At 51.2% G+C, this 23,527-nt stretch overlaps 3 protein-coding genes across 5 annotated transcripts in view; all 3 read left to right on the top strand.

Annotated features, from left to right (window-relative positions):
- Nucleotides 1–336: 336 nt before the first annotated feature.
- Nucleotides 337–12,656, top strand: PSME3 (proteasome activator subunit 3). 3 transcript variants are annotated; one of them, XM_032772741.2, is made up of 11 exons: nt 337–550; nt 3,724–3,756; nt 4,177–4,239; nt 4,657–4,761; nt 5,055–5,103; nt 5,658–5,770; nt 7,020–7,088; nt 7,762–7,829; nt 8,000–8,054; nt 10,214–10,300; nt 10,846–12,656. In XM_032772741.2, exons 1-11 carry the CDS (start codon nt 509–511, stop codon nt 10,924–10,926), a joined length of 765 nt encoding a protein of 254 aa, XP_032628632.1. In that variant the 5' UTR covers nt 337–508; the 3' UTR covers nt 10,927–12,656. The 3 variants fall into 3 exon arrangements, with proteins under 3 accessions (XP_032628632.1, XP_032628633.1, XP_032628634.1); XM_032772743.2 differs by having other exon boundaries at nt 535–550; nt 3,881–4,239; XM_032772742.2 differs by lacking the exon at nt 4,177–4,239 and having other exon boundaries at nt 402–550.
- Nucleotides 12,657–12,739: 83 nt separating this feature from the next.
- Nucleotides 12,740–20,295, top strand: LOC142045798 (amine oxidase [copper-containing] 3-like). Its single transcript, XM_075059579.1, has one exon. The coding sequence runs from the start codon at nt 17,341–17,343 to the stop codon at nt 19,000–19,002; it is 1,662 nt and encodes a 553-aa protein (XP_074915680.1). The 5' UTR covers nt 12,740–17,340; the 3' UTR covers nt 19,003–20,295.
- A 638-nt stretch (nt 20,296–20,933) lies between these two features.
- The window catches only part of LOC116820349 (amine oxidase [copper-containing] 3-like), a 15,698-nt gene continuing 13,104 nt past the window's right edge, over nt 20,934–23,527 (top strand). Inside the window, exon 1 of the mRNA XM_032772739.2 lies at nt 20,934–22,520. Within this exon, the coding sequence (XP_032628630.1) occupies nt 20,951–22,520 (1,570 nt within the window). The 5' untranslated portion in view covers nt 20,934–20,950. The remainder of the gene's footprint in view (nt 22,521–23,527) is intronic.

Here is a 23,527-nt window from a genome sequence, read left to right as displayed (position 1 = left end):
GCCTGGAGTCTCCAGGAAATAAAACTCAATCTTTTATTAAGGATGATGTCATGTGATGAACTCTCCAGGAATACCCACAATCACAACTGGTAACGCTACAGCAGCCCATCCCCAGGGGTCTCCCTGGCTCCCGCCCCCGACGGGTCTCACGTTCCTGGCTGCTACTGCCAGGTACCACGCGGGTCCTGGCAGATAAAACACACACTTTATAGCGCCTGCTCCGCTAACCAACCAGGACCTACGGCTTCCAGTCTCGCGAGCGGCGCTGGCGACGTGACATCATGCAGGGGCCGGAAATCGGGCGGCCATTTTTCGCGGCTGCTCTGGGGCTGGGCTCCGCGTGCGGCGCATGCGCGCCGGGAAGAGCAGGCACGTGGGGGAAGGCGAGTTCAGGGATTGGCGGCGGCTCTTGTGAGGTCAGTTCCGGCGGCGGCGAAGCCGGTGGTTCGGACGGGCGCGAGCGAGAGCGAGAGCGAGACAAGGGGGTGCCCGGCCCAGCCCCCCCGCCATGGCCTCGTTGCTCAAGGTGGACCCGGAAGTGAAGCTCAAGGTAGCGATGCCCTGGGGGCTCCGCCCCCCCCGTACCCTGCGGCCCGTCTCGTGCGGATCCCGGCCGGTCCCTCACGCGGCCTGTGGGGCGAGGGGAGCTCTCCTGTACCGATCGCTTGGCAGTGTCCCGCCGGGCAGACTAACAGTTACACGGGCCTGAGCAGCGCAGGGGGCCCCACGTGCGGCGGGTGCGGAATGCTCCTGCGCGCGGTCCCTAGTGGGCAGCACTGCCCGTCTGCAGCAGCCATGGCATAAAATACCGCGTAGCTGGTGGCCAGTGACTAACCGCGGGGCAGGGGCGGATTCAGCGGCTGCATCCTTTTTGTTGTAGCTAATCCAACGCCGACCTTCGTTTTGCTTGCCAGGTCTCTGCCGGAGAATTTCCAGCCTGCTGCCCCTGTCCGAGTCCCACAGAGCTCGGGTCCCACCTTCCCTGCAGTGTGCAGGGCCCTGAGGGGTCTACACTTAAAAACTGGGCTGTGAAATTTTGTGCCCTGAGCACCATAGTTAGGTCCATTTAGCTCTCAGGGTAGATGCAGCTAGGTCGACAAGAATTCTTCCATCATCGTTAGCCTAGCTTCTTACCACCTCTCCGAGAGCTGGATTCACAACATCAACAGAAAATCTCTTTCAGTCAAAGTAGAAAGTGTCCGCAGCACAATGCTGTAGTGGCAGGGCTGCAGCGTAGATAGACCCTGACTATAAGCAACTCGGTGTCTGGGCAGGCTGCCCTGTTGCTCAGACTGGGTGGCCGTGTGCCTTTGCTTGCTACTTTTTGTTTTTTTCTTGGTAGATAATGGCAGCAGATGTTAAATGTCTTGCTGCTTTGTCAAGGAATTCACTCCTCTGAGGAGCAGCCTTTTAGGTGAGGTGCCTACAGTGTGGGAAAACTTGTCTAAGCCTGGGATTGGGGGAGAATGTTGGGGGGCCATTGTCACTGGGGTCACAACAACTTTTGTTCTAATTAACAGTCAGGTCTGTGGAGCCAGATGAATGACGCAGTTATTGTTTAGTGCACATCTCAGATTGTAGATTTGGGCACTCATGCTGCACGTTTTGCATCTGGAAAACCCTTCCCGCTCCAAGTCACTCACATTGCGAGAGGCTTTAGATTGTTCTGTGAAATACTTGTAAGGGCACTGTCAATTTCAGGTTTCACTCTGACTGCACCTTCTATTGTCAGAGCAACACCTCGGGTTACAAAAATGGAAATCCTGGCACTTGTCCTGGTTTGTTTTCTTTGCCTGTTTCACTGTGCTTTGTGCATAGTTGGTAGCACCATTTCCCTGGTATAGTCAGGTTCCCTGTCTGTGGGTCAGTCACATGGCAACATGAGAGTAAAATGTTTTTTAAAGAAATAAGAAAAGTGGTCGTCAAACCCCAAATTGGCAAGGGCTGAAGATCATGTGTAGGACCCCAAACTACTTGTATTTTAAATTACCTAGCCTTCAGGTTGGTGATGCCCCTTTCAGTAACCGAACTGTACTTGTCTTCAGATTCTTGCCCTAGCTGTTACTCTGCAGTCCTGTGTTTTTGAGCCAGGGAATGTTGAGTTTCTGGTTTTTTTGATGGCAACCAATCAATCCTCTCACCATTGGGGAGCATGCCCACTTCTCTCCCCAGATAAAGGGACTGAATTGATGGGACCCTTATGTGGGATGAGAACAAGGGCAAAACATTTCAGTAATTGATAGTGTTTACTGCTATGGCAACCATGGGCTTCTTATGCAAATTACCAGTTCTTACCAGACCCTCCATCCCCTCAGTGAACAGTGGGAGAGCTCTCACTATCATTCAGACCTCAAGAGCAAAGGAAGTGTCCGGATTAAGAATAAAAACCCACTTGGCCTAAAGCTAAGCAAAAGGAATACATCCTGCAATGTGCATGCCTGTGAGGTGGTCCAGTTACTCTGTTATTCCACTGCCTCAGATAGGCAGCTGTTCTGCCGTATTTCTGCTTTATGATAAATCAAGCCAGGCGTTAAGCTGACTTGGTCAAATGCCTAACAGCCAGATAAAGGGGAGAGGCTCGGCATAATTAGACGTAACACTTGACAATGAATATTTAGGGTGGCCCTGAGAAGTTCGGCTAGTGGTGGCCTCTGTTCCAGTCCAGGAGTGCTCCGCAGATGTCACTAGCATAATGTGCATGTTTCTGAGGCTTCATGGGGACCTTCTGGAGTGCACTTTTTGCCTTGTCAGTCTAACAGCAGGAACTTCAGCCTCTGGTTGTGCTTCACCTGCCATGGCAGCTTGCTGTGTTCTCCATCCCCAGTGGTAGCAGTACAGGAATGGGGTATGTTAGACCTGTGGTCCCTGCACTGCCACCAGCATGGGCTCTGTTCACTGAGGTTGCTGAGTCTGACGGACAGGGACTTTCCCTGTCCTGGAGTAACAGCTTCTGCCTGGAATATCAAGTCTGGAGGCCTTTCAGCAGTTGGTAATAATGACATCCATAAAGCTCTGTCGTCTTTCCCATTGGCCTGTGGGGAAGGTGTTGGAGAGGCTGCTGTGTGGCCACCCGCCCATCTACACTATCATTCTCACCCTGGGCCTCCATTGTAAAGGGGCCATTTACCCTATGCGGAGGCTCTGTGTGCAGCAGGGCAAACTGGACCTAAATTCTGCATCAAGGTCCCCAAATTCTGGGCACTTAGGAGACTCTGGAAGCTTCAGATACATTCTAAAAATTGGGTTTCTTATTGGATTCAATATGCCATGGCTAGGATGGTCAGGGAGTGGCCCCACTGCTTAATTTTAAGATAGAGTTCAGGTTTTAGTGCATGCCTTGCATTTCCAGTTCTCACATTGTCCTCTTCATGCTTCCATGCAAGCCCATGAAGATCAGTAGGTCAGCTCACTCCTCTCAGCTATTGTTTGAGGCTGTATGCGGACGGGCAAATGAGCCTGGGTCAGTTACCTCTCGTTCTGGTTTTCAGGCTTTTCACTAGCCCTCAGGAATGCAACAGTGTACACCTCTAAGAGAGCTGGAATTTGGGAGTCCAGCTCCGAGGCGGGGGATGAGTTCTGTAGCTGTGGAATGAGTATGTAGGGCTTTGCCTCTGGCCCTGTGCCTGGCACACCTAGGCTGCGATATCAGGAAGAACTAAGGCTGGCTATGAACTGTGCTGTTTGGGGGCAGTTATACTGAGCTGTTGTTTTCCTCTTTTCTAGGTTGACTCTTTCAGGGAGCGGATCACAAGTGAGGTAAGCGTCCTTGCCCATCTCCCCAGAATGGAACATGGGGGCAGAGTGAATGCCGTGTTGGGATTCTAGCTTTCTGTTGGATTGTGCTATGATCTCTGAGGTGCAGCAGAACCTTTCTTTGCAGGCTCCTTGCTGGCACTCAGCGCTTCAGTCACTCCCTGAGTGTGGAGAGTCTGTAGCCCTGTTGTTCTCCAGAGCCTTGGCAGAGTGGAGGGCTGCCAAGACTCCTCAGCCTTCAGGTGGGAGAGTTTGACTCTCTCTGAGTTATTTCCCCCTCCTCGGCTTTGAACAGAGCTGTACACTTGGCCTTTTGCAGTAGCCTTGGTTTCCACAGTGTCCTTGCGTGCTGGCTAAGTGCAGAGGTTAGTGCAGCCTGAGGCGCTGCTCTCACATAACTATCTGCTGCTCTTTCTCATTCAGGCTGAAGATTTGGTGGCAAATTTTTTCCCAAAGAAATTGTTAGAACTTGATGGATTTCTTAAGGTAAGAGATGTGCTGTTGCCTGCTTCCCCACTCACTTCAGTGTCCAGCATGCAATCTTGTCCCTGGGGAAGGGTTGTCTTTAGTCAGAGCAGAGGGTAAAACAGAGGATAAAACACTGAAAAGCAGTGTCCCAAAGGTGCTTTATACCCATTTGAATGCCATTAGCCCTAGCCATTCGGCCAGTGTCTCTTACGGACTGTGATAGTGTGGGGATCCCATCAGCTGGGCACTGGATAGAAACCTAACGGGTTTGGTCCCAAACTTACAATCCATTTTCCTAGTCCTCTCAGTCCCCTCTTCATACCTGCCTCTGTTCTCTGTGGCTGGATGAAACCTGAGGTCTGGAATCTCCCATTTCCTGGCAATTAACATGACAAAAGTTGTTAGATTTGTATGTGACTTCTTGTTATTTTCCAGGAGCCCATCCTGAATATTCATGATCTCACCCAGATCCACTCAGATATGAACCTTCCTGTCCCTGACCCGATCCTTCTCACTAACAGCCACGATGGACTGGATGGGGTAAGATTCCTCCCTTGGCTACGTTAATTGAACCTGCATGGCTTGCTGTGCATTCAGTTAGGCTGTTCCCTGTTAACGACAGGCCACAGCCACCCATGAGAACTGGTCTCTTCAGCCTGTGCATCCTGGCTCGAGGTGGCGCTGTGTTTGCTCTGTAACTCACCCCCAGTTGGAGGGGGAAGGCTGCTCTGAAATCAGGACCCTCGAAGATGTTCTGTAAGGAATTTCCTCGCTGCTGTTGCTCTAGGTCCTGGGTAGTTGAGGAGTAAAACGTTTTATTGTGTGTATTTTAGCCAAATATGAAAAAGAGGAAGCTGGAAGATTGTGAAGAGACCTTCCAGGGTAAGAGTCCCCAAGTCTCTGTGCTGCTGCCTGCCCGCTGAGCCAGCGCTCCATGCCTAGGGGTATGAAACTGCACAAGCTCCACCTGCCCTCTCCCGACTGCCACTGCCCTACCCAGGCCTGTCCGTGTTTCCTCTTACAAGCCGGGACGAGTGACTGAGTCATGGAGGAACCCAATAGTGGTTCTGCTGAGCAGAGCTTGGCCTCTCCCAAGAGGCAGGAGTAGTGCTCGTCAGAGCTGGCATGCTGCTGGGGGGAGCAGACTCAGAGCCCCATAACCCTTTTACGGAAGGAGGGAGCTGCCAGGTCTTATGCTGCATTGAAACAGAGGCAGCTCCTACGTGTGGCTCAGGGAGCTCCCTCTGCACCCCGTTTCTCCAGTTTGGGTTTCTTCCCAGGTTTTGTCTCTCTTCCCCTTCCTGGGTGGTAGTCTTTGTCATAGCCCGTTAAATATCCCTGTCCCCATGGCGATCCAGTGTGCTCAGAACACGTGCAGAGCTGGCGGTCTCTGATGTGACATGCTGGGAATAACTGACCTTTCCCCTTGGCGCTAGGTACTAAAGTGTTTGTGATGCCCAATGGGATGCTGAAGAGTAACCAGCAGCTAGTGGACATCATTGAGAAAGTGAAACCGGAGATCAGGCTGCTGATTGAGAAGTGCAACACGGTGGGTGTGGGCCTGAACATGGGGCAGTATGGCGATTGGCCCCCAGACACAGCTGTCCAAATTCCTTCCCCATAGCATCAGGGCTTCTCAGGGATCCATAAAGAGCGGACTGGGCCTCCATCCTACCTCCAGGATAAGTGTAGCTCAGTGCAGACTCACTCCTGCGGCGCCTTCCGCTGGTCGTCCTTGGGAATTAGGTCTACGACCCAGGAGCACCCTCTGCAGGCCGTTGGCCCTCGTGCCCCTCCCAGGACCCCAGTGTCCTTATCTCAGCGTTCTGCCTTCTGCAGTACCCCCTAGTATTACTGGCTTTCTCCATCCCAGGGGAACCCCCAGCCCCTGTCCCCATGTTGCCTCAACTGTGGCTACTGCCAGTCTGTGTTTAGCCCCCGCGCCCTGGAGCGGACTGCAGTGTATCAGCCGATCATCACAGGCAACGAGGGGTTTGGGCTGGCTGCCTTTCCCACCCTCCGGCTGCCCCCTTGCAAGCCCGGTCCCTAGGTGGGCCTAGAACTAGGCCCTGCAGCCTGGGGCGTTGCTGGCCAAGAGCTTCCCTGCTCCTAAGGCCTTTCCCAAGCCCTGCCTCCCTCTGGCTGCTCTGTCCACCTTATAAGGCCCAGTTGCTTAGTCTGGGGCATGGCCCCCACTGCAGCCGCTTCCCCCTATCAGCCGGGGTTTTACTCCCTTTCCCAGCCCCAGCCCTCTGCAGGACTTTTCCAACCCCTTCTGGGCTGGAGCGGGTGTTCACCTGGCTACAATAAGGAAATGTAGGACACCGCCCCTTCCCCTGTTTCTCGTGGTCTCTGAACAGGATACTGCTCAAAGGGGCAGGTGCTGGCACTGGCCAAGAGAAATGGCATTTCCTTCAAATGTGCTTGGAGCTGCCCTGACTCCAGCTCCTGGAGCGGGCGCTGTCACCAGCCCTCAGCTAGCTCCCTCCTGCTAGTCCTTTGCTTGGAAGGGCTTGCGTCTCTGCCATTGTACAGCCCCAGGCACACCTGTGGCAGATACTTGCTGAGTGGGGCTTCAGTAAAATCGAGGGACAGAATCTTTCCTTGGTGCTTGGGTGGATGTCGTGGGCTCCCAGGAGAGGTCAAGCTATCAGGCCTTGTCCCCAGTCACCGCATGAGCCAGGCCCTGAGACGGTCTTGGGATGAGCTGCTCGAGTGAGAGTTTGAGAGGTCCTGATTTATGGCAGGTCCCCCCAGTGCTGTCTGCACTCACTCAGTGTCATTTTGCATCCCTCCAGGTCAAAATGTGGGTGCAGCTTCTGATCCCCAGGATAGAAGATGGAAACAACTTTGGCGTTTCTATTCAGGTAAGGCGACCTATGGCCACGTGGCTCCGTTATGTGCTAGTGCCCCAGACACCAGGGCGTCTTGGGCTCCTGAGGAGCCTTTCATTAGCTCCACCTGGCTCCGCCTCCAAAGGGCTCTCTTTGAGGGGTAGTTCGGGCTAGTTTTGGTCTTGAAACCTGAATCCTTCCCTGGCATCTAAGAGGAGGGAGGGGCAGCGAGTGCCTAAGAGCATCGCTTTGCCAAGAGGCCTGGGAACAGTGCCATAGTCTTGCAAGACCCAGTAAAGCTGAGCCATGTTTGCAGAAGGCTGCGTGCTCCACCCAGCACCCTAACCTGACAGGATCAGGGTGGTTGTGTGATGCTATTTGCATTGCTTTCTTCCCTGAATCTCCCAGGAACTTGGCTGCTGATCCTCTGAGCAAGGCAGACTAAATTTTTAGGGCTGTGTGGGGCTGGTGCAGGGAGGTCATTATGGCCAGGAACTACTGGTTCCTGCTGGCTCCTATGTTCCTGTAACCTTCACTAACTGAGGCTTGAGACCTGCTTCCGATTCTACCCTGACGAGTAGCTGTAGCAACTTTAAAGATGGCCAGAGACTGAGCTGCTGGACCCTGGGTGGCTGCACACATGAGTGCGGTTGGAGTTTCTTGCTTCTGCTGTGAAGCTCACTCTGTGTCCATGGCTCCCTTGCAGGAGGAGACAGTGGCTGAGCTGCGGACTGTGGAGAGTGAGGCAGCTTCGTATCTGGACCAGATTTCTAGGTAGGTGGAGGTGGGGAAGGGGTGGCTATGAGCTCTCTTTGCTGGGTCCCTCTCTGGGGTGGCTGCGTGCTTTTGGGTAAGGACTTGAGCCCCGTGGCTAAGGCAAGGTCTGAGGACTCTGCTTTGCCATTTTCTGCCTATTAAATCCACCCTCTTCCCTTCCCTTCCAGATACTATATCACAAGGGCAAAGCTGGTTTCCAAAATAGCAAAATATCCTCATGTGGTAAGTGGAGCATCTCTTTGCTGAGCATTTGGTGGGGTTGGAGAGAATTAATTGTTTTTCTGTTCCTGTGGATAGCCCTCTACTGGCTGTTTCTATCACTAACTCCCTTCAGCAGCAGCTGCCAGAGTCCTGTGGGGCCTGGGAGCCTGGAGGGTTGGCAGAGGGACCCTGTGGTGACGAGGAGCCCTGGGGGGGGAGCCTGCAGGGCTGGAAGGATCTGGCTTCTCTCAAGGGAAGGGAAAACTGATAATATAAATCAGAATTTAGAAACTGTAGAAAAGCGATAAGGGATGCAAAGAGACACAAGGAAAAATCTATGGCCAGCAGAGTAAAGGACATTAAGGAGGAGTTTTAAAATAATGAGGAACAAAAAGAATCCTCCAACGGTATTGGTCCATCACTAGATGGAGATGGTAGAATTATCAATAATAATGCCGAAAAGGCGAAAATGGTCAATAGATCTGTTCTACGTTTGGGGGGGAAAAAAGACAATAAATCTCATCCTATGGTTGTAACACTATTTCCACTATACTAGTATCTCTGGAGGATGTTAAGCAGCGGTTACTAAAGTGAGACATTTTGAAATCAGAAGGTCCAGGTAACTTGCATCCAAGAGTTTTAAAAGAGCTGACTGAGAAGCTCACTGGACTGTTAATGTTGGTTGTTTTTTTTTTTGTTTTTTTTTCAATAAGTCTTGGAGCACTGAGGAGGTTCCAGAAGACTGGACGAAAGTTAATGTTGTGCCAGTAGATACAGGGTAAATGGGATTTCCCGGGTAACAATAGGCCTGACATCAATCCCGGGAAAGGCAATGGAGTGTCTGATATGGGGTTTGATTACTCAGGAAGACAGTGTAACTGATGCATATCAACATGGTTTTATGGAATACAGATTCTTTCAAACTAACGTGATACATTTTTTATAAAATAACAAGTTTGCTTAATAAATGTGACCATATTGATGTAATATACTTAGACTTCTGTAAGGTGTTTGACGTGGTACCACATGACATTTTGATTAAAAAACTAGAATGATATAAAATTAACATGGCCCACATTAAATGGATTAAAAACCAGCTGACTGATAGGTCTCAAAATGTAACTGTAAATGGGGAATCGTCACTGAGTGAGTCTCTTTCCAGTGGGATCCTGAAGGGATCAGTTCTTGGCCCTGTGCTATTTAACATCTTTATCAATGACCTGGAAGAAAACATAAAATCGTCAGTGATAAAATTTGCAGTTGACTAGAATTGGGAGTGGTAACTAATGAAGAGGGCAGCTCACAGATTCAGAGCGATTTAGATTGCTTGGTAAACTGGGTGCAAGCAAACAGTATTTGTTGTAATATGGATAAATGTTCATCTGGGAGCAAAGAATGTAGGGAACAGTGACTCAGAAAAGGATGTCGGGGTCATGTTGGGTAATCAGCTGAACAGGAGCTCCCAGTGTGATGCTTTGCTCAAAAGAGCTAATGTGATTCTAGGATGCATAAGCAAGGGAGTTTTGAATAGGAGCAGAGAGGTTATTTTAACTCCGTGCTGGCACTGGTGCAGCTGTTACCAGAATGCTGTGTGTAGTTGTGGGGTGTCCACAATTCAAGAAGGAGGTTGATAAATTGGAGAGGGCTCTGAGAAGAGCTGTGAGAACGATTAAAGGATTAGAAAACCTGCCTTATAGTAAGAGACTCAAAGAGCTCAATGTATTTAGTTTAACAAAGAGCAGGTTAAGGGGTGACTTGATCAGTCTATAAGTCCCTACTCGGGGAACAGATATTTGATACTGGGCTCTTCAGTCTAGTGGAGGAAGGTCTGACATGATCCAATGGCTGGAAGCTGAAGCTAGACAAGTTCAGACTGGAAATAAAGTGTGTGAGTAACTAACCACTGGAACAATTTCCCAAGTGTCGTGGTGGATTTTTTCACTGGCAATTTTAAAATCAAAATTGGAGGTTTTTCCCCTAAAATCTCAGCTGTAGGAATTATTTGGGGGCAGTTCTCTGGAATGTGGTATACAGGGGGTCCAACTACATGATCACAATGGTCTCCTCGTGCCCTTGAATGCATAGGATTGAACAGGAGAGAGCCCCCTTGATGTCTGTAGAGGGAGGGGCAGCCTGGCGTTTTCGACTATTCACAGGCACGTTCTCCCTTCTCTGTGTAGGAGGATTATCGCCGCACGGTGACAGAGATTGATGAGAAGGAATACATTAGTCTACGCTTAATCATCTCAGAGCTGAGGAATCAATATGTGAGTGAGAGTTGGGACCCAGCTCATGCGTTCCCCTGTGGAGAAGCACCCTTGGGATCCATCCCACCTCAGAGCCCTGAGAGGGAGCTGGCTAGGGCCTATGGTTTCCCTTTGCTCTTAGCAAGGAGAGAGAACGGCAGGTCACTGTCCTGGAGCGTCTGGTATTTCCCTCCTCTGTGCTGATGCCGGCACGTCCTGGGGCATGCAGTTCATTGCGCTCTTTGTGGGAACCTTCCGTCGCCACCTCTCCAGATGGCAATGTAGGCCAATCCTGGGCTCTGTTAACTAACTCACTCTCTTCGGTGGGGCTTGCAGTGGCCAAAACATGCTGGTCTCTTCAGAGTGCAGACAGGCACAGCCTTGCCTAAGGAGCTTACTGCCTGACATGAGACATGAGGTGCTGGTGGGGAAGGGCCAAGGGGCTGTAGGCTAAGAGCAGCCATTACTCAGGTTAGGCCAGTGCTTATGGTGAGAGGGAAGTTAAGTCAAATCGTGGATGTCCCGCTGCTGATGTGCATCCATGGTCTTTCTCCTTCTCCTTCCAGGTCACTTTGCATGATATGATCCTTAAAAACATTGAGAAGATCAAGAGGCCTCGGAGCAGCAACGCTGAGACTCTCTACTAAGTGTCAACGTTTGAATTGAGAACTGTTCAGTCAACTCAAAGACCGTCATTGCCTTGGTTTGTTACGTGACTACTGAGATGGGAAAGTGGCTGGAAATAGTACTGCACTCTTAGTTAAACGCTAAAGGAACCCTCGCCTAGTTCTGTGATTGGTTTTGTTCAGGTCTTAGGAACTCTCCCTAATGTAGTAATTGGTATTGAGCAGGCCCCTGCCATGGGATGTGCAGGCTACTGAGGGTGAGCAGCCGCCAGGCAGGAATGCTTCTTCAAGCCTTTCTTCCTACCTAGGTGGGAATTGGATGAGACACCAAGCTCTGGGGTTCTCTTCCCCCCTCCCCTTTCTCTCCCCAACCTGTCAGCTGCAGGGTTTCCTTGGGGTCCCTGGGAATGGAGGAGATGCAGTGTCTTCAGCACTAGACTGAGTCCACAGAGCATGTGCTGGCTGCAAGAGGCCAGCTGCTTCTCAGTGCCATCGGAGTGAGCCCTCTGCTGCCAGTCGTCTTATGCTTGGTAACGGCAAGGCTGGGAGCAAGTGTCCCTTTGGAGCAGGCGGCTCCCCTAGCCCAGGCTGCAGCCACGGTCAGCAAAGTGCCACTGAGAGATTTGTAGGTTCAAACAAGCCAGGAAATCGCTATCAAGTTAGCTCCCACCCAGTTTGTCCCTCTCCCTTGTGAAATGCAGCTAGATCCGTGCAGAGGGCTATGTGGAGCACCTGTCACTAAAGCTGGTTGCCACCAGCCATGTCCCACTGGGCTGGCAGGTTCAGAGCCTGGGTAGCTTTTGCTCCCGTGTGTAGCTTTCCTCTTGGCTCTGCAAAAGCAGTTTTCTTGATTAAAATAATGTTAATCTCTCTCACGTCTCCTTCAGCGTGAGGCATTTCTGTCCAGAATGAAGTTAGGGAGAGGCCCAAGCTCAAATTTTGAAGTCCTCCTAGTATCCACTGATGCTAAGGAAATAGCTGAGTGTACTGTGGGACAGTGTTTGGCAGGCTGGCTGCGATGGCTGATGTATTGGGATGAGGACGGCCAAAAGCAGCCACAGCAGATCAGTCTCAAAACCTCAGCACCCCGTGAAAGGTACCTCAATTCCTTCTCCTGTGCCCAGGAGCTCCTCCCAGGCCATTGGAACGTTTCATGGTCCATTGCAAACCTCATGGGAAACGGTCGGTTGCTTTGTCAGTTTTTGTATGTGTGTGAAATGGGCTCATGACGCTGCAGGCTCCTTCTACATTTTCTTATTTATGGTATTTTTACTTCACACCCTCCTTTGGGGAAAGCTGGATCAGTTGATCCTGCACTCCTGAAGTTTCCATGGGTCTCACTGTCACACCTGTACCTTCTTGTGCAGTAGCCTTGGTGGTAGTTAGTCGTGAGAATGGAATGAACGTCCTCTCCTTCCCTCTTGCGTTCTGTTGCTTTTGTTTCTTCTATGCTGAAGAGCCACGTTGTCTCTTGCTGGTTTCCCAGGGGTCGCTCTGAGTGTGGAGAGCCCCCTGCCCTTTCGATAGACTCCTTCGTTGTTGTTTGTAGTAAGTCCAATCTTCGTCTTCCCATTAATAAATATTCAGTAACAAACCAACTGCGTCTTAGCTGCTGCCTGGGAGCAGCACCTTCACTGTGTGTTTCTTTGTACTGATTCCTTTTTATTTGTTGGACTGTTCAACTTTCCTTGCCGGATGAACGTATGTAAAACTTTTACCATGTCAAGAAATTAAAATATAGGTACTTTGAATTCTTAAGTGGGACCCTTGTGTGATGCTGCGTTGTCAGACATGCTCTGCCAGTGGCTGTGCCTCGCCTCTGTCCCAGTCTGGCCCTGCCGCTCTCACCTCCACTTGCTCCACCCTTGTGCTATATCATCTCTTTTTCCTTCACCATTTCTCCAGGCAGTCTGCTGCTGTGTGGAGCCCTGAGGTTCCATTAGCATCCAGCAACCTAGTACCAAGGCACCACGTCCTTACACTGCCCGTTACTCACTCCTGCATGAAGCGATTGGAGTTGCTAGAATCATTTGGAATAAAATGGGCCACTGAGGACCAGGGATTGGGATAAGGGAACCTCCAACTCTAGGCACTTGGTGCCTGGAGCGTCTTCCTTGGGCCATGGCTGCCGCTCTGCGTAGTGCACGTCGCCCATGTTGGCATTGTCAGTCTCAGGGGCGAGGGCTGGATTGACTAGGCCCAGAAGCTTCGCTACTGCCTGCTGTTTTAGGGCTAGAGTGCATGCTCCAGGGCTCTCCCTTGGCCCTTTCACTGGAGACCAAAGGAGGAAAGATGCGGGCCAATTGCAAAGCTCAGCAGCAGTGCCCCTGGCTGGCAGAAGCTGCCGCACCATGGTTCTCTCATTTCCCTTCCTTTTTTGAGTTCAAAGCTGCTGTGGTCTCAGGATACTGACCTTTTTCTTTTTCTTTTACTTTTTCCTTTCATCCCTTGTCTCACATTTCTAGCAAGCAGCCCCATCCTGGGGCTAGAGACCTGCTCCTCTGCATTAGTCTGCATGCATGCTCCCTCCTACCTACACATTCTCCAATGGCAACCAATGGCTTCCAAGCTCCCTCTCCCATGAGCTTGAGCTCTGAGGGAGGATTGAAATCTCCCCCTTAATGCTGTCTCCTGAGACCTTAGTGCCCTATAGCTGGGTTCCCCCCTTGGTGAAAGGAACCTGCCACACACTCCTCTTCAGTGTGGTGTCAGGTATTTGTAGTCCATGCAGCCCTCTGGACTGGGTGAACGGCGGGACTTAGACAGTTGATGCTCAGGATCTGAGGTAGTTAAGGCTGCTTGATCTAGGCAGGCGTCTGTTCTGTACAGAAGCCATCCCCTCAAGAACACACTGAGGGGTTCCCCGTCTCGAGCCAACGGCCACTAGATGATGCTCCTGCTCCAGCCACCGAACAGTGGTGCACCCAGCTCTGAGCAGCTGGCTCCTGTGAGAGCACACTGTATCTCCTCACAAATCTTAAGAACCACTGAGGAATGTGGGAAATGGCTTCTGGAGAAAGTCCGAGTTTTCTGCTGCCCATGAGGCCCCCTCCAGGACTCTGCTCCCTGTGGTGTGGGAAATGCCAAAGGCCTACTCAGGCCAGGCCCCCTTCGCAACAGGAGCAAAGGATTGTGGCTTAAAATAAAATTCCCTTGTTTGTTGTGAGGCTGCAGGAGCTGGGGGTCAGCATGGGTTGATGCTGAAAGAACCTGACGTGGCACTGTGTGCAAAGCACTCGCTCTTAACTCCACAGAAATAAGTGTTGGTAAGTCTTAGGAGCTTGTCCAGCTGCAGAGCCAGGGGAACGAGCTGCTTGTGTCAGAGCTGGGCAGCTTCCTGGGCGTTCACCTTGGAGCTTGGAGTAGCTGTTTTGCTGGGCTCACAAGGAAGCTGGTAATGTGTTGCTAGGGCCTGAACTGATGTGTATGGGGAAAATACCCAGGTTACCTAGGTGAATGGCCTATTAATGCCCATCAAAGGGCAACAAGGCACAGCAGCCTGCTGCCCCCTCCCTACAGACTATAACCAGGGTGAACAAGCATCAAGCAAACTTACTTTGACATTTAAAATGATGTAACTAGCTGCCAGGAGAAAACAGGAGCAAAGAACTTAAACCTCCCTGCAGCCGGAGTTCTGCCTGCAAGGAGACAGGCCCAGCCAGTTGAGTAATGTGCTCCCTGCCCGGGTGGCTGGCATTCTGGTGCTGCCTGTGGCTGGCTGGGTTTGGGTTTGGTTCTGATACGTTGCAGAGATGGATTGTGCAGCTGTACTTGTTGTGTGAGCTGTACAGTCTGCACTCCTAAGAACAATACGAAACTTTTCCCTTCTCACTCCTTGGGCAGGGCAGGGAGAGGTGGGCAATTTACCAAACCCAGGATGTAGCAATAGGTGGTTCAAAAAAGGAATTAACTAGCTTAGAATAAACCTCAGCAGGAAGTGAATTTTCTGGGGCAGGGCTGTGAGAAGTTCCGTACAGCGGCTGGATAGGATGTGTGGAATGGGATCCATGCTCTGAAACGGAATAAGTTGTGTTGCTGCTACTTTCTATGTTCTGAGTTAGCTAGCTGCTGGAGGTGTTCTCTTTTAGCTGAGACATAAAACCAAGGCCTTTAGCACTTGTGCTTCTTAAAGAACCCAGCTCACTTTTCGTAAGAGTCAGAGTGTTTGCACACGTGGTCCCGCTGTGCTGCTGTTCAATTCATTTCATTTGCTTCCTGAAATTTCCCTTGCAGTTTGAAATGAATTCAGGTTTGGTCTGCAGTTGGGGGTTGCTGTCATCTTGGAGAACTTTATCAAATGCTTTCAGATCCCTCAGCTGGAAAAGTGCTGCAGAAGTAGACGGTATCGAGTACTGCACACTTAGTGCGCTGCACTGGGACATCCTTGGGCACATACACAGGCTAGAAACTCGTGGGAGCAGTAGCAGAGAAGAACAAATTCCCTCCATGTTGGCCATAGCCCTCCCCACAAATAGGCTGCTCCTCAGTGTGGGTTGGTTGGCTTTTACCGTGGAGTAACTAGGGAGCTTAGATCTATGTCGAAACACACCGATCAAATCCCAATCCTTTGTGTTCAGGCCACCCCGAAGCTCCCTCTGCGCTGGATCCAGGCAGCTGTACCTCTTCACCTTGCTTTAAGCTCTTGCTGTCACTTAGAAAAGCGCTGTGTTTTCAGCCCGTGCCTGGCTTTAGACAGCTTAGAGGAGATATAAACTGTCATTGCATCGCTCTTAGCCGGGCTCCACGGGCAAGGCTGCTGCTGTACGTGCCACTCCTGTATTGTCTCCTCCCTGGGTTCATGTCTGCAGGTGTGATACTAGTGAGTCCTGCAGAATGGAAGATGATGTTTCTGGGGTTGCCATGTATATAATTCTCCTGCCAACAGGCCTTGTGGTGAATAGTGACAGCAGCGGCTCCTGCCCTCGCCACAGCACTAGACTAGTTGCCAAGGAGTCAGAAACAGGTGGACTCCAAAATGACCCAAGTCTGCTTGTGTCTGTCTTCACAACTGCAGGCTAGGCCAGAGCAGGCTGCTGGGGCCGGGGATGGGATGATGTAGGTTCTTTGTCAAGAGCAGCACTGCCGAAATGCTTCTCCATAGGGCAGGGAGATGAGCCCAATCCCAAGGCAAGGAAGCTGCAATGGGAGTAAAGGTGGAACTGCCTGAGGAGGAAGCAACCTGCTCCCCACAGGTAAGAGTGAGTGTTGCCTGCAGGAGAAGGGAGGGAGGGGAGGCAGGGGTGAGGCGAGGCTGGCAGCAGGAATGGAAACTTGCTTTGATTGTTGGTTTCCTTGTGTGTTCAGCAGAGGCTGGAGATCTGGCAGAGATTACAGCTAAAGCTGCAGAGCTTGTGCACCCCAAATCTTTGCTCTCTGCCGGGCAGTCTCAGGCTGCTGTGTCTGTCTGGTTCAGGGAGACCAAGGAAAACAGTAACTTACTAAAACGAGTCAGGAAAAGTCATGCTAACCAGTGGGAGTTCCAGCAGGAGGATGCCAGCGCCATGCACAGTCCAGGAAAAATGGGGAAAGTGGCAGTTCAGAAATGTCTTCTATTTTCCCTGAACCCCCCCATCCGGTACCAACCTGGTCACCAGTGTGTGGCCAGGCAGCCTCAGGAGAGGGATGAGCACATGGTGGAATCCAGGGACTCCTGTGTGCTAACCCTGGCTCTGCCTCTCCTGCTGACCTGCAGGAAGTCATCTCCTCTCACCCCATAAAGCAGGGCTAATAATGACCCTGAGTTGTCTCATGGGAGTGTGACCAAGATTGGCTAATTACAGGCTGTGCAATGCACGATGCTGGTGCTAATGAGTAATTGGGATTTGGGTGCTGAGACTAAGGCCCTGCACTGGGGCTGCCCAATCCCTCTGGCTTTCACATCGCTGCGCATGTTCCTCCACACAGGAGCTGCTGCTGGAGGCCAAACTGGGAACCAAAACTGCGCAGCCAGGGGGTGTGTGTGTGTGGAAGGAGCCTGGGAAATTAGGGAAACTGAGTGAAATGCAAAGTGGTGAAATTCTAAGCTGTGGTGGTGAAAACTCCACTTTCACAGGCTGGTAATGTGCCCACCTCCATTCCCTCACCTGATGCCAAAAACACCATCCCCGCCCTCATGGGTAACCTCAGCAAACTGGCCAGACTTACAAAAGTGACATAATGATGTGAAATTTGTCTTATGAGTCACGGGCCCTGCAGCTCCAGTGGTTTTCCTAATGCATTGCTTTTGGAGGACCACAGAGCATGCTGGATGGGCTGGGAGCAAAGACCTGCCCTTTCTAGTCCCCACAAATTTCAGATCTCCTCCCCCAGCCTCTCTCCACCTTTCATGTTTCCAGTACTAACCATCCAGCCACAGTCCAAACAGGCTGACGGCAGCATCTCTGGAAGCTGCTGTAAAGCTCCAGGACTCTCTTCTGCCTTCGTGGCTGCAGCAACATGAACCTGAAAACTGTCCTCATCCTCCTGGTTCTGGCGCTAGCCACAATTTTCGCTTTGGTTTGTGTGTTGCTGACTAGAGGAGTGAAACCAGCCACCTGTGAGCCGCAGAGCCTGAGCCGCCAAGAGGGAAAGCACAGCGACCAGAGCCTGGTCTTTGCTGATCTGACGCCAGAAGAAATGGTGCAAGTGGTGAGGTACCTGCAGCACAGCCTTGGGGTGCCATTGGTAGATGCCTCTCAAGCAAACCCTTCTGATAACTGCATTTACTACGTCGATGTGCAGCTCCCTACCAAGGCAGAGGCATTGGGGTTCTTGGATCGTGGGGGCAGGCGACCCCCCCGGCAGGCGCTGGCTGTGGTGTATTTTGGAAACCAACCAGATCCAAATGTCACGGAGTATGTGGTGGGTCCCCTGCCAAAGCCAACAACTCACCAGGACATCACGGTGCAGAAGTACGGAGGGAAGCTGCCGTATCACCGCAGACCGGTGCTGGGTAAGGAGTACGAGCAGATTGCTGGCTATTTACGGAGAACAGCATTTCCCACAGCTCTAACCTTCCTGAATCGAGTATTTGATTATGATGGAACTAATTTAGCAGCTCTGACCTCAGCCCCCCGGGGGTTCCAGTCTGGAGACCGCAACACCTGGTTTGCTCTGTTCCACAATGTAAGCGGCTACTTCCTGCACCCCGTGGGGCTGGAGGTGCTGGTTGATCACAGCAGCCTGAACGTCTCCCAATGGCAGGTGAGAAAAGTGTTTTATAATGGCCAGTACTACGAGGACTTGGTGCAGCTGGAGAGCGAGTTCCAGCAGGGCCGTGTCAAAGTGGACCCAGTTACGAGAGCCCCACCCGACGGGGGATTTTCTTCCATGCAGCCCCGAGCACCCCCCAGAGCTCCGTTCCCTCTGCAGTACGAGCCTCATGGGCCCCGCTACAGTGTCCGAAACAACCAAGTCGTCTCCTGGGTCTGGAGCTTTGCCTTTGGGGTGAATGTGAACACGGGGATATGTCTCTTTGACATCAGATTTAAGGGGGAGAGGATTGTCTATGAAATCAGTGTCCAGGATGCTATGTCTGTCTATGGGTCCAACTGTCCTGGAGGGATGTCAACCAGGTACATGGATGGGAGCTTTGGCATCGGGAGATTCACGTACCCCTTAGTCCAGGGGGTTGATTGCCCCTATTCAGCCATGTATGTAGACACTCACTACTTAGCTCGATCCCCAAACCCTAGAATTAATAAAAACTCAGTCTGCATATTTGAGCAGAACTCTGGGTCTCTGCTGAGGCACCATTACTCCAACTTGCAGTCCCTGTACTATGGGGGTCTGACCAACTCTGCTCTGGTCATTCGGTCCATTGCCACTCTGGGCAACTACGACTACGTCTGGGACTTCATCTTCTACCAGAACAGAGCTATCGAGGCCAAAGTCCAAGCCACAGGCTACCTGAGTTCTTCCTTTCTGTACGGTGACGGTCTGGACTATGGCAATAGGGTTGGGGATCGCACCCTGGGGACAGTGCACACCCATTCCGTCAATTATAAAGTGGACTTTGACGTTGGAGGAAGGTCTCTTGGTGGTGTTTCTCTCTCTCTCTCTCTCTCTCTCCTATGCCTCTCACTTACTACGTGCTACAGACAGTCCTCAGACTTATGACACAACTGGTTCCTGAAAATTGCGTTCTAAGTCGAAATGTCCTAACTTGGAACCGCAGTCCACTCTATTGCAGGACCGAGCATCATAAAGTTGAAACTAATTGTCGTTAACGTCCATTCAGAAACACTGTTAAGTGCTGTTCGTCGTAAGTCGAATGTGATCAAGTCGAGGACTGCCTGTATCCTGTAGAACTGCAGGAGTGGGGGCTGTCCCAAGATGCAGAACTCTCACACACGGCCACTGGCAGCATCCTTGGTCACTTTCTTAGAGCTCTTGCAACCTTATTTATTGACTTATTCAAATGACGTGTCAGAGAAGGTTACAAACTCCAGGAGCCATGCGAATCCCAGCAAAAGGCAGCTGGTCCAGGGAAAACGTGTAAAGTAGCAGTTTGGAAATGTGTGTATTTTTCTTACACCCATCAGTTGCCAGGCATGGGGTGGGAGCCAGGGTCTCGCTAGTTCTAACCGCTGCCTCTCCCTGTGACCTTGGGATTGTCACCTTGCCCCACTGTGCCTCAGTTTCCCCAGGGTAAAGCAGGGATACCAGCGACTGTGGATTAGCTGATTTAGCTTGTGCAGTGCTAAGCATTTTCCTGATCTCTGGGAACGTTTGTGGTTCAGGTCCCAAGACTCAGACCCCAAACTGGCCTCATTGCGGCTGCTGAATTCCTCTTGCTTCGAGACAGCCAGGCATGTTTTCCAGCAGCAGTTCCTGTGGACGGTTATTTGAGTTATATAACGTCCTACACACCTGGGTTGGTTGTTGCTACGGTGCATGTCATCTGCTGGCTGAAACAACTAGGTGTTGTCTACGTGTCTATGCTCAGGGGTTACTGGTAACCCCATTCAGCTCAATGGGGCTAAGAGACCAGGTCGCAGTTTTCTTGTCTGAAGGTTGGTCTATCGGGCTGTGACTTAGCAATACATCAGTTCAGCAGGGACTCTGGGAAAGCACCAGGAGAGCAGCAGCATTGTGGGGAGGGTCTTTAAATTAAAATGGCTTCTGCAAAAAGGGAACAGTAAAAAAGAGACACTTTGCATCCCCCCCGAGCCAGACATGGCACCAGTAGGAGCTTGATCCCCTGCCTCCCCTCCATCCCACAAGGACCTGCTTCATGATAGCAACCCAGAAATGCTGACTCCTGGAATTGTGTGTGTGTGTGTGGGGGGGGGCTTGTCTATTAGAGATGTTACCCCAATGCAAACCCCAGCATAGGCCCCTGGCGTCAGCTGTGCTTCATGGCTCCATTAGAGGACTGCACCACTGTCGATTCCCTTTGTGTAGGCAAGGCCTGAGTGCACATTAAAATCCAAATCCTGACCGAATGCCTAGCTCCTTCCGCCACATTTGCTGTGTCCCTAGGCTCTAGTCTTTGTCCCAAACGAGCGTTGGTTAATCCAGAGCCACAGTTAAGGTAAAATCGTTTTCAGAGAGAACACTACAACCACGCTGCTTACCAAGGAAATGCAAGAGCGAATCAGACTGAGAACCAGCAGTGTAGAGTTCATGAAAAAGGAGCTCCAGGAGCCGTCCAAGTTCAGTGAGTCAGGAAGGGATGGAATTCTGCACTATAGCAAAAATCTCCAGCCCTTTGTAGATTTGGTTTCACCCCCCTACTGATGCTGAGTGCTTGGATCACATCTTTTACAGGCAGCCTCTGGAAGTTGGTCTTAAAAAACAATTAATGGCGCCTGCTCTGTAACTGGTCTTCTGCATATCAGTTACACTGTAACACAGAGTGTGCTGGATGGGCTGATAGCGAAGACCTGCCCTTTCTGGTCCCCACAAACTTCAGATCTCCTCCTCCGACCTTGCGTCCACAGCTCCTGTTTCCTCTACGTAACCCATTCAGCTGCAGCTTAAACAGGCTGCCTGTAGCTGGGAACACCACTCTGGAAGTGGTTCCTGAAGCCTCAGGCTCCTCTGCCTTCGTGGCTGCAGCAACATGAACCTGAAAACTGTCCTCATCCTCCTGGTTCTGGCGCTAGCCACAATTTTCGCTTTGGTTTGTGTGTTGCTGACTAGAGGAGTGAAACCAGCCACCTGTGAGCCGCAGAGCCTGAGCCGCCAAGAGGGAAAGCACAGCGACCAGAGCCTGGTCTTTGCTGATCTGACGCCAGAAGAAATGGTGCAAGTGGTGAGGTACCTGCAGCACAGCCTTGGGGTGCCATTGGTAGATGCCTCTCAAGCAAACCCTTCTGATAACTGCATTTACTACGTCGATGTGCAGCTCCCTACCAAGGCAGAGGCATTGGGGTTCTTGGATCGTGGGGGCAGGCGACCCCCCCGGCAGGCGCTGGCTGTGGTGTATTTTGGAAACCAACCAGATCCAAATGTCACGGAGTATGTGGTGGGTCCCCTGCCAAAGCCAACAACTCACCAGGACATCACGGTGCAGAAGTACGGAGGGAAGCTGCCGTATCACCGCAGACCGGTGCTGGGTAAGGAGTACGAGCAGATTGCTGGCTATTTACGGAGAACAGCATTTCCCACAGCTCTAACCTTCCTGAATCGAGTATTTGATTATGATGGAACTAATTTAGCAGCTCTGACCTCAGCCCCCCGGGGGTTCCAGTCTGGAGACCGCAACACCTGGTTTGCTCTGTTCCACAATGTAAGCGGCTACTTCCTGCACCCCGTGGGGCTGGAGGTGCTGGTTGATCACAGCAGCCTGAACGTCTCCCAATGGCAGGTGAGAAAAGTGTTTTATAATGGCCAGTACTACGAGGACTTGGTGCAGCTGGAGAGCGAGTTCCAGCAGGGCCGTGTCAAAGTGGACCCAGTTACGAGAGCCCCACCCGACGGGGGATTTTCTTCCATGCAGCCCCGAGCACCCCCCAGAGCTCCGTTCCCTCTGCAGTACGAGCCTCATGGGCCCCGCTACAGTGTCCGAAACAACCAAGTCGTCTCCTGGGTCTGGAGCTTTGCCTTTGGGGTGAATGTGAACACGGGGATACGTCTCTTTGACATCAGATTTAAGGGGGAGAGGATTGTCTATGAAATCAGTGTCCAGGATGCTATGTCTGTCTATGGGTCCAACTGTCCTGGAGGGATGTCAACCAGGTACATGGATGGGAGCTTTGGCATCGGGAGATTCACGTACCCCTTAGTCCGCGGGGTTGATTGCCCCTATTCAGCCACTTACGTAGACACTCACTACTTAGTTGAAACAGAGACACCTGAAATGCATAAAAACTCCATCTGCATATTTGAGCAGAACTCTGGGTCTCCACTGAGGCGCCATTACTCCAACTTGCAGTCCCTGTACTATGGTGGTCTGACCAACTCTGCTCTGGTCCTTCGGTCCATTGCCACTCTGGGCAACTACGACTACGTCTGGGACTTCATCTTCTACCAGAATGGAGCTATCGAGGCCAAAGTCCAAGCCACAGGCTACATGACTTCATCCTTTCTGTACGGAGACGGTCTGGACTATGGCAATAGGGTTGGGGATCGTACCCTGGGGACAGTGCACACCCATTCCATCAATTATAAAGTGGACTTGGATGTTGGAGGTAGGTTTCTATGTAACTTTTATTTCTAGTTTTGTGCCCATCCTTTTTAGTATTTCAGCACCTCCCAGGTACATTTAGATTTGCAAAATAAGGTTTCTCTTGGACTTTGGAGTGCTGCTTTTCTCCTTTCTCTGGTATCAGAGAGACCTGCCTGGTGTATACCCTATCAATAGTGTTTCTCTATCTCTGCCCCCTTTTGTGCCCTCACTCTGGTTATGGCGAGGAAGTTTTAACTTGCTCAGCTGCTGGTCAGACTCCTTAATAGCTGGGAGGCTGCTGGGTAACCTCTCGGAATGAGAATGGAGCCCTGAGCTGGCATGAAAAGCAAAGGCAAGGCTGGGGAATACTGGTCATTTTACAGATTTCCACCGTTGAAGGAAGTGAAGTTAAAGAATCTCTATTCATCAAAATCTGAAACCCGATAAACAGTGAAGAGTTCTAGAGACAACCACTGAACAAGTTTCATTTGTAGATCAATATGGGACATTCCAGAATTGCGCTGGTCTCCTTACTGCTGTTTGTGCATTAGCTTCCTTGATGGAGATGTCTCCTGTCGGCTCTCTGTAACTCCTCCTGCTTGGGGGAATTGGCCAAGTAGGCTGAAGGTTTACATGGAAAGGCTGTTTATCCCCTAAGATGTAGGTAACCAAAAGCACCTGCTTGGGACTCATTTGGATAAGACCCAGGTGTGTCTATCTCCCAGCTGTGGCTCTTTGGTTTCCTTTCTGTCTTAGGGCTTGTCATAAACAGATAGCTAAGGGTTAATGTTTCTTTTACCTGTAAAGGGTTAACAAAGGGAACCAAACACCTGACCAGAGGACCAATCAGGAAACCGGATTTTTCAAAGCTGAGGGAGGGAATGTTTTCTCGTTTGTGTAGCTTACTAGGTTTGAATCTGCATAGACTCTGGGTGAGGGGGAGAGACACTAATTCTCTCTGGCGTTTTGTTGGCTTTCAGGAATGACAGTGGAAAATCTGGGGGGAGGTAAAGAGAGGGCAAGAAGCGA

Source organism: Chelonoidis abingdonii, chromosome 21 (assembly GCF_003597395.2).
Source record: "Chelonoidis abingdonii isolate Lonesome George chromosome 21, CheloAbing_2.0, whole genome shotgun sequence".
NCBI lineage: Eukaryota > Metazoa > Chordata > Testudines > Testudinidae > Chelonoidis > Chelonoidis abingdonii.
This window is presented reverse-complemented; position numbering and strand designations above follow the sequence as displayed.

What these genes read in the sequence shown, in the direction of transcription:
- PSME3 (XM_032772741.2), top strand. Translation starts at nt 509, where the DNA reads ATGGCCTCGTTGCTCAAGGTGGACCCGGAAGTGAAGCTCAAG. An exon ending in ACCCGGAAGTGAAGCTCAAG is followed by an intron (nt 551 to 3,723) that starts GTAGCGATGCCC and finishes CCTCTTTTCTAG; the next exon opens with GTTGACTCTTTCAGGGAGCG. An exon ending in AACTTGATGGATTTCTTAAG is followed by an intron (nt 4,240 to 4,656) that starts GTAAGAGATGTG and finishes GTTATTTTCCAG; the next exon opens with GAGCCCATCCTGAATATTCA.
- LOC142045798 (XM_075059579.1), top strand. Translation starts at nt 17,341, where the DNA reads ATGAACCTGAAAACTGTCCTCATCCTCCTGGTTCTGGCGCTAGCCACA.